Source organism: Octopus bimaculoides, chromosome 14 (genome assembly GCF_001194135.2).
Source record: "Octopus bimaculoides isolate UCB-OBI-ISO-001 chromosome 14, ASM119413v2, whole genome shotgun sequence".
Taxonomy (NCBI): domain Eukaryota; kingdom Metazoa; phylum Mollusca; class Cephalopoda; order Octopoda; family Octopodidae; genus Octopus; species Octopus bimaculoides.
In genome coordinates this window covers 29,476,731-29,487,241 of record NC_068994.1, presented here as the reverse complement: position 1 = coordinate 29,487,241, position 10,511 = coordinate 29,476,731, and the positions used below count along the sequence as shown (strand labels likewise).

General features: G+C 37.6%; 1 protein-coding gene across 1 annotated transcript in view; it reads left to right on the top strand.

The window, feature by feature from the left end:
• LOC106876606 (zinc finger protein 208) overlaps positions 1–7,738 on the top strand; it is a 21,815-nt gene extending 14,077 nt beyond the window's left edge. The window contains exon 5 of the mRNA XM_014925217.2: positions 5,996–7,738. Within this exon, the coding sequence (XP_014780703.2) occupies positions 5,996–7,192 (1,197 nt within the window). The 3' untranslated portion in view covers positions 7,193–7,738. The remainder of the gene's footprint in view (positions 1–5,995) is intronic.
• Positions 7,739–10,511: the final 2,773 nt, after the last annotated feature.

The window sequence follows — 10,511 nt, the reverse complement described above, 5'->3', positions numbered from 1 at the left end:
CATACCTTCGTTTTATTTGCTTTTTTCATTTTAAATTTGCTTTAACCCTAACCCTAACGTTAGGGTTAGGGTTAGGGTTAATTGTTTCAGAATCGTTTGTTTATGTAGTCGGCACTTAATGTATATCGGCTGAATGGATGTCAGTGATTGGTTGAAATTACAGAAATACGACAACTTTAACATGGAATAACTTATGGATTTCTTTTTTTTTTAAGAAGACTAAGAGAAAAAGATGTTTTATATGACACATTCTACCAGTGTTCCAAGTTTCAAAGTGTTTCATTAATGAAAAATGTGGCCCCCGTTTTAAAAAAGATCCCAAATGGCAATGGTGTCCCAAGTGCGCAAAAGTTCTAATTAGTTTGTTTTCTTTGATAATTAAATTCACAATGCTCTGGAAACCAGACAACTTGAATAAATTATTAGAAGTTTCCTTGAGTTGCAAATGTTTTTAAATTCTTTTTCTTCATTTCTTATTAGAACATGCTGGTAGTTATTATTAAAGTGAATTGAACTGAATACCTCGAACTGAACCAGCTTGTTTGTTGTTGTGACTATGAAGTAAAGGATATGTGTCAAGAACCTGTTTAAAGTGTTGGGGGTTTCGACTGATCACTTTAAAGGTACACCTTCCAAGAGTCCAATGTTTGTGTAGAGAGTGGAGTAATAACTATGTAAACAGAACTGCTCTTGTGCTAAACACGTTTTGAGTGGAGTTTGACTAAATTAGGACAGATACAGTTTTCAAAACAATCACTCTCTATCAGGCCATTTACTTTATGTCCCTCAATGACTAGCTTCACTCTTGCAGTAGCGACTGTGGATGTTACCAACATTGATTGACTAGTAAAAATAGTGGTAGCAGAGACAGCGGACGACAAAGCAGTGCAACACACATCATCAAGATGACCCTTATGATACAGCTTAACATGCACTTAGTCCATGGATACTTTGAAACCATACAGAAAAATATTTAGTACTAACTGCTGCTATCACTGGAATGAAGTCTACACTGATTTCGTGAAATATTGTTAGGTCACAAGTATCAACTGAGTAAACCACGTACTTCCTTGAGCTGAATGAAGAGCTTTTGTTTGATCAAATATGATCGATAAATCTAAATATCTTTTTTCAATAAACACTGCTAAATTAACAACTCAAAGCAATTGATAAATGCATTGCAGATTGATTCTTCATAGTGTTGAGCTGCATTCATTGATTAAAAGTTACAATTTTTAGCTTCATAGGGTTTGCAGATAGTCTTCTAAAAACTTTTTGATAGGTCATCACTGAGGTGTAAGGTGATGACGTGTAAAACCTCCATTGATAGGTTTTAGATATTATCTGGAAAAACACTAATAGCATTTTATAAATAAAAATATTGAGACATTTTTGTATCACTTGGATCAATGTTTATGAAAAACAAAAAACCTTATTTGTTCAAATTATCTTGAAATAAGGCAATTTTCAAATGTCTCAAGCCAATGTTTACATTCTTGAGCAGCAATTGGTTTCTGCTCACTCAATATTCAATTATTCTAAGTTCAACATCAATGAATAGTGTTTATGTTGAATTGGAAAACACTTAATTACATAACTGCCAGTAGCAATACATTTGTCTGATAGTGCAGGCAACACATGAATAAATAACTATATTCACACAGACTCAGTAAAGCTTGCTAATCGTCCTTAATGACTTCCTCTATTTTGACAGGATTGCATGTAAACAAGAAAGTGTTATAGGTAAATACACTGAACCACAAAAGAAATGCGAGACGTGTGTGACTGTGAAATATGTTTTATTTTCATTATGTCAGAGATACATCTTGATAAATCTGATAAAGTCAACTTCTTGGATGCACTTTGACCACAGTCTATGGGTTGTTGTCATGTGTTCTGGTTGAGGGTGGATCCAGCATATCGAGATTGTAAGGTGTGATATGTTCAATATTGTGTCTTCCCTGGGTGTTCAAAACAGCCGTACACCATTGGAGTGCATGAGGTGATTCACAAAAGCCATTGGCACCTGTGTCCACACCCTGAGGAAAGCTGCCTCCAGTTCCATATGAGTTGTCAGCCTGGGTCCACCTGGTTCAGCCATCTCTGGAGATTTCATCCCACAGGTGTTCAATTGGGTTCAAATCCTGGCTGAGAGCTAGCCACGGCATGGTTCTGGTTCTGATGTTGTGCTGACACAGGAAGTCCATGGTGATCCTGGCCATGTGGGAGGGAGCATTGGACTGCTGGAACATATGGCTATCGTGACGTGCAAAGAGGGGCACGATGTGAGGTCTTAGGATCTAGTCAAGATAGCCATTCTCTCTGTATGCACCAACATTTTGGAACACATGGGGCCCAATTCTCTGATTCAGGCCTATAGCACCCCAAACCTTGATGCTTTGGCCACCCAACGCATCTCTCTCCATGACAGATGCATCTCTGTAGTGTTCACCCCTCCTACGCCACACCCTCACTCTGCCATCTGAGGTGGAAACACAGTACTGGCTCTCATCAGAGAAGACTATCGACCACATTCGTCGATACCACTAATGTCTGTGCTGTGTAACCCACTGTAGTCATACATGATGATGGCAGGTGGTGAGGACAGGCCCTTGAGCAGGACGACAGCAACGCAGGTTGTTGGGAGACAGTTGACATCATACCTGATAGTCACTGTCCAGTGCCAATAGTCTTGCGAGCTATTATGCTGGCCAGTCTGAAGCAATCATGGAGGTGTTGCAGGTGGATGAAGCAATCCTGCCTGGGCATGATCATCTGGGGGCAGCCTTTGTGGGCATGGTCTGCAGTGCTGTCGGTGTTGTATCACTGTCGCAGGCAATAGATGGTGCTGACATGGACATTGTAAGCTTTCGCAACAACCAGGGTATGTTGCCTTGCTTGCAATTGGCCAGTAGCTTGTTCTCTCTGAGCTGCTGACAATCGGGTCATACCTGATGCATCCAAGTTATGAATGCTAGGAACGCAGTTCAAGTTGATTTTTATACTCATAACCTCCATGACATGCATGTGCATTTCAGTTTTCATGACAATTGTTTGTGACTGCCACCCATGGCATTCAACACAGCTTCATTTTGGTGTCTCATTTCAGAGTAAGTTGAAAGGATTTCCCACTGGTTATAAAGGATGGAAGGATCAAGAGGGTAGTGTATGCTTGTTTGCGATGACATAGACAATTAAAACATTTACTGAAAGTGTGGTAAATGCTACCACATAAGTCATAATCCAGATATACACATAAAGTCACAGACATGCATATTTATTATATACAATGTTGTAGGCATGGCAATGTGGTTAAAAGGCTCTCTTTGCAAGCATGTAGTTTCAAGTTCCACTTTCTTGGGAAAGTGTCTCGTACTAAGATGAGGTACCCAAAAGTAGCCAGAAATGTTCTCTGTGGGACAAGCCCATTGTAGTTTGGGGTTCTGCCACTAGAAGCCACTTGATTCAAGCCTCTGTCATCAGTCTGCTAACCAGTGTCGTCAAGTGAGGTTGTACTGCCACATGCTTCTTCTCTGTTCATAGATTTTGGCAATGGTTGAAATGAAGGAACAGTGTGCTCCTGTGAAATTCTGTTTTCTGTAGGGGAAAATGGCAGCTGAAACAGTTGTCATGCTTCAAACAGCTTACAAGGATGCTGCTACAAGCAAAACACAAGTTTACCAGGAATGGTCACTGGTCGCTTGAAGACCAGCCTTGTTCAGGACGACCGTCAACCTCCTAGATGAATGAGAACATCATGAAAATTCTTGAAGTGATCTTGAAAGACTGTCACTGAACAATTGACGGACTTGTTGATATGATTGGGGTGTCTTGGAGCTGCTGCCAACGAATTTTGAGTGAGGAATTGCAGCAAAATTTGTGTCTCTCTTGCTTACTGAAGATCAAAAGCAGTCACGACTGAATGCAAGTCATGAACTAAAAGAACAGTTGGAAGTTGATCCAGACTTTTTTTCGAAAGTCATCACTGGTGATGAAAGTTGGTGCTACAGAATTTGCAGATGTGGAAAAGGTGAGGAAAAAACGACGGAGGCATTAAAAGGTATCACTTCACAAGAGTTCCAGGACTGCTTCAAACAGTGGAGAACCCATCTGGACCAATGTATTGCTTTAAATGGAGAATACTTTGAAGGCAATAAAAGTGTAAACATGTAAAACTAAGTGAATAAAATAATATTGCTAAATTTTGGTTTTGGTAATTGTTCAGTTTAGGAATATTAAAAAAGTAAATAAAAATTAAGGGGGAGATAACTAGTAAGTCAACTTACTGTTAAACAACAAATACTGTAGTAAGGTAACATGGCAAATTACAATTTTCGCCCGTGTATAAATTCATAATTAGTTGACGCCGTGCCAACCACTGAAGAATTTTTTCTCGTGATTCGGTTCATTGGGTGATATTCCAAGATTGATTCACGGTTGACGATTTGAATTTCAGGAACAATGAATTGCAGTACGCTGGTCTTCCACGTGCCATTCTGATCAGTTCCAAAGTAAATAATATCCTTATTTGTCGCTTTATTAATTATCTCCCACTTAATTTTTTATTTACTTTTTTAATATCCCTAAACTGAACAATTACCCTGGTTTCTTTTGGGCACCTCCTCGTATAGCCCCGGGCCGAACGATACCTTGTGAGTAAATTTGCTAAACGGAAACTGTGTGGAAGCTCGTCGTGTGTATGTATGTATGTGTGTATGCATCTTTGTGATTGACGTTCACGCCGCTTGATGACCGGTGCTGTTTGTTTATGTCCCTGCAATTTGGCGGTTCGGCAAATGAAACTTAATTCTATAGCACCAAACTTCGAAATAAGTACTAGGGCTGATTTGTTCGTCTCAACCAGGGGTTCTTAACCAAATAAGTAAAGACGGTTTTACTGTATTAACCAGGTCAGCTAAGACGAACAGATCAATGTGTGACCATTCTCTTGATTTATTTTTCCAATACGTCTATTGATCTTGCACAGAGTCCTCTCGTTGATAGAGCGTATAAACATATATTTAGTTTTGGCTGAATATAAAAACTGAAGGTGGAAAATGAAATAGTTTCTGAATGTATTAAATTGTAATAGGGACCTTATAACACGTCACCGGCGTTATTCAGACAGGGAAAAGTTATCAACAACACCGCTGACTTAATAACTTCAGCTATATTATGTATCGATTATCTCAAGCTACTGTAACTGTCTAAGATATGTGCATAACATAGGGTTATCTGTATATTTCAGGGTCGGTTTTCCATCATCTTGCATAATTAGATATTTCATGTCATGACAATTTACTGTAAATTGATCGATTCTCAATTTTACAGAATGTGATAAGTGGGATTTTTAAAAATCAACCAATGAGAGATCAGCATTCGGGAAATGGGTTTTAATTACCAACCAATCAGCGATTAGCGTTTCTGACCCTTATTGACTTACGAACTGGTCTTCTAAACGGAAGTGTTATTTGTATTGTGAACATTTTGATCATTGTTCTCCGTGGGAAAAAAAATCTTGATTAATTAAGACAACACGCTGACATATATTCATTCAAACACACCCGTATATATAAGTACCGAGCTTATATATAGATAGATGCATACACATTTTGTTTCTCCAACATCTGTATCACACCCCACATATCTTTTCTTAACACTTCTCCTGAGAGGCCCCTTACTACCTCTCTCACTAAAACACCGATTTCATCAAAACGTTTATCATGAGTTATTTTATGGACAGTTTATAGGTTTTATATATAACATCCATTAATCGTATCTCTACTTCGTTACCTAGAAATAGAATTGTTTTTGAATATCTGAGTCACTAGAAGACCCAGACAACAACAAGCGATCTTGTGGTAAGTAGAAAATATATCTACTTTACTTGTTTTCCACACATGTAAACAGTCCCATGATATCGAAGATATAAGATTAATGGTAATATATTCGCAGACAGCTTTTTTTAGTTTTTAAGAATTCTCCGTGAATAAATATGGAGGGCGTTAATCACTTGGACTCTTCTACTAAACCCGTTTTTAACAATATAGACACCGATACGCAGACATATAATGACGAAGAATTATGTAGTGAAACGTTTACTAAACAAACGTCAGTACATAGGAAGATTGCTGAATATCGCTGTGAGATATGTAAGAAAACGTTTTCGTCAAAATACGAAGTCATTACGCACAGAAAAGTACACCACAAGGAAAAACCCTTCCGCTGTGATATATGTGGAAAGTCTTTTGTTTTGAAGAGTAATTTCGCTAGACACACAAAAATACATACTGAAGAAAACCCGTTTCAGTGTCAGATATGTGGGAAATCATTCATTAAAAATTCGAGTCTTGTTATTCACATACGTAATCACACGGAAGAAAAACCACACAAAACCATACAGACTGGAGGAAAACCCTACCCCTGTGAAATATGTGGAATATCTTTTGTTCATAGTAGTAATTTAACGAGACACAAAAGGATACACACTGGAGAAAAACCTTACCACTGTGAAATATGCGGAAAGGCTTTTGTCTATAGCAGTAATTTAACAAGACACAGAAGAATACATACTGGAGAAAAACCTTACCATTGTGATATATGCGGAAAATCTTTTGTTGATAACAGTAATTTAACAACACATAAAAGAATACACACTGGAGAAAAACTGTTTCACTGTGAAATATGTGGGAAGTATTTTATTGAAAATTGTAAACTTACAATCCACAAACGTAGACACACTGGGGAAAAACCTTATCACTGTGATATCTGTGAGAAATCATTTTCTGTGAAGTCTTCGCTTATAGTCCACAAGCAATTACATACTGGAGAGAAGTCTTATCTTTGTGAGATGTGTGGTAAATCCTTCTCTCGGAACTCTGATCTTATTAGTCACAAACGTAGACATACTGGAGAGAAACCCTATAGCTGTGAAATATGTACAAAATCATTTGTAAATAACAGTGATTTAAAAACTCACGAACGAGTACACACTGGAGAAAAACCTTATTATTGTGAAATATGCGATAAATCATTTTCTGTTAGTTCTAGTCTTTTAGTTCATAAACGTAGACACACGGGAGAGAAACCTTTTCGGTGTGAAACATGTGGTAAGTCTTTTGTCAATAGTAGTCATTTAAACAGACATGAACGAATACATGCTGGAGGGAAGACTTTTAACAGTGAAACGTGAGAAAGGCTCCTCCAAAGAGACATTTATTTCGATGAAATATGTTGGAAATTCTCGTCGCGTCGTCTACAAATGTACCCCCACTTTCACTGAAACTGTTTTGAAATCTTTTTGTGAATTATAAACATGTGGTTAATAAATGAGCACACGCATGAAATAAGTCTGCCCATGTAACCCACAACTGAAAATTGACTGGAGGAAAATATTAGTGTGAAATCTTGAAAAATAATTCTCTGGGTTTCTAATCGTGAAATCCACAAAAACAATTCTGGAAAAGTTGTCATTAAATATTTTTTAAAATTAATCATAACTGGAAAAACACAAAGGTAAAAATCCTGAAAGATGCGAAATTTGCAGAAAATTATTCTTTCAAAACCCCATGTTAAAACAAGCAAATATCATTGTGTTGATTGATCTATTACATATCTCTTGTAAATAGACTTGAAAAGAACTGAGAAATTCATGTAAAACGTGGCTGAAATTCTAACATTTTATCTGTAAATTAAAATCTTATACATTTTATATTAAAAATCTTATTTAAATATGTTATATATTGTTGAATGATATCTTCTAGACCAGGGGTTCTCAACCATTTTTTATCTATGGATCCCTTTGATTACTATTTTATTCTGGTGAAGCCCCATAACCATTCGATGTTTAAAGAAACTTCTTTCAAAACTCCTATTTTGTTTTTCACACATTAACATGTGTAGGTTGAACTATGTAAAATGCTAGAGAAAGAAACCTAGCTGTTTCTTGTAATACATCTGAAGCAAATTTTTTGTCAAGGGCCCTTAATATACTATTGTGAATCCCTAATTTACTGTTTTGTTACATGGACCCTGGTTGAGAACCACTCAAAATTATCTTTTATGATTTTGTTGATACACTTGAAGTAGTCAACATCCCAGTAACTTAGCTTTTAGGACAGTGGTTATATTCTTTCATTGCCTGACCAGTTGTACGTATCAGTACTGTATTACGAGTTTGTCAACAAACTATTGAAGGTCTTCGTTTCTTGCCTTTGTCACATTATCTCTTGAATCCCCTGTACACCTTAGTCTGTTGTTTAGATCCAAATTTTGTGCATCTCATCTTTTTGTCTATCAAGGACTCAATTGTCTGATGAACTCGTCATTTAAGATGTCAAGTTGTGATTTGGTTTCTATTTCTACAGACTGAGAATACATATTCTGTACCTTTATAATAATGTTGATAGTTCAATGAAGTTTTAAAAACAGAGTTTAAGTCTTAACCCTTTAACATTTCAACCAGCCATATCTGGCTCAAATATTCTACTTGTTTTATGATCAAACCACCAAGGTCCAGCTTTTCACACCTATCCTACAATATCTATCTAAACATAAACTATCACATCATAACATATTTGACTGAGTAATTTGTATGTTAAAGGATTAAATCTTTCTGTTGCTCCAAATTGTTTGCTGAAATTTTACCAGTTTTGTAATTGCTCCCACAAAGTCCAATTAACTCTGGTGATAAGGTAGAATCCTGCAGATAGGTGGATGTTTTGTATTTTCTATCTTTTACTGGATTACAGTCCTTACTTGGACGGTGGTTGCATTACCACACACTTTTGCTTTTCTTTATCTGTTGCTGGTGTAAAATTGCCATTACTTGTTATTCTACATGTGCCATGACTTCAATATGAAAGGTAAATATTAACTCTCTAGCATTTAATATGGCCATATCAGCCCCAAATATTCTACTGGTTTTATGTTCAAATTGACTAGATCCAACCTCTCACACCCACCTTACAATGATATTATATAAATAAACAATCTGAGAACCTATTACCTTCCCTTAGCATTCACATTATTCTGTCAAAAGTAATGCTTATTCACATTATTTTGAATTAATCCTGCATTATTCTGTAGCTATGATATTTTGATGATGTTGATTGTTAATTTTTTTAGAATGTTATTGTAGGTTAGGTGTGAGAAACCTCATCTGCCTGTTTGTACATAAAACAGGAGTTTAAATGTTAAAGGGTTAAATCATATAAAGCTACAACTCCCTAGTTATCCTAGCTATACTGGACAGTGAATTACTAGAAAGAATTCACCCCTGTTGTACTTTAATGAGGATCTACTAACCTGCTGGTATACCCATAGTTACTTTTCATCCATTAATATTGTTCTATGCCCACTTGTTACAGTAGCCATCTCCCCTCTCTGGATTACCAAATTATTTCTCTTGCATTACACCTATTTTATCTTTCTACTCTGCTTCTGCTGCCTACTCGAACATGTCTCTCTTCTCCCTAGCATTCCTGTAGCTTCCACAACTCATGCACCCTCTCCCTTCAACTCTTCAATCTTTACAGATGTTGCCTATCTCTTCCTACTTCCCCCATACACTCTAGCAACCCCCCCCCCCACTCTCTCTACCCTCTACTGCACCTACCTGAAAGTGCCTCCTGGATATGTGACCGCTACTGACTAGCTCCTTGGAGTTACTTCTAATTCATTCTCACTCTCTTTCCTAAAGGTGAGTAACCATGTAGCACTTGTACAATGAGAACCTGTTCTGCTCTAACCTCTTCCTTCATCTCTTAATTTCCATCTAACATACAGATGCAGCATCCTCCTTCCCTTGGGCTTGTTGACTTGTGAACTGGTAACCACAACAGTACCAGTGGCATGAAAAAAGCACCCAGTACACACTGTCAAGTGGATGTCATTAGGAAGGACATCCAGCCATAAAAATCATGCCAGAGCAAACACTGGAGCATGATGAAGTCAAACCCTTGGATCCTTGTCAAACTATCCAGTTTATGCCAGCATGGAACATGGACATTAATACTGATGATGATAATAATATTGCAAACCATGTGGGTCTGTGGACAAGTGTCTTTTACAATAGCTCTTGTTCAACCAACACCTTGAGAGTAGATTTGGTAGATGGAAGGTGAAAGAAGCTTGTTGTATGCAAGTGTGGCTGTGTGATAAACAGTTTGCTTCCCAACCATATGGTTCCAGGTTCAGTCCTACTGTGTGGCACCTTGGACGAGTAACTCAGGCTGAACAAAGCCTTGTGACCAGATTTGGTAGATAGAAACTGAAAAATCTGAAAGAAGCCTGTTTATCATCATCATCATCATCATCGTTTAACGTCCGCTTTCCATGCTAGCATGGGTTGGACGATTTGACTGAGGACTGGTGAAACCGGATGGCAACACCAGGCTCCAGTCTGATTTGGCAGAGTTTCTACAGCTGGATGCCCTTCCTAACGCCAACCACTCAGAGAGTGTAGTGGGTGCTTTTACGTGTCACCCGCACGAAAACGGCCACGCTCGAAA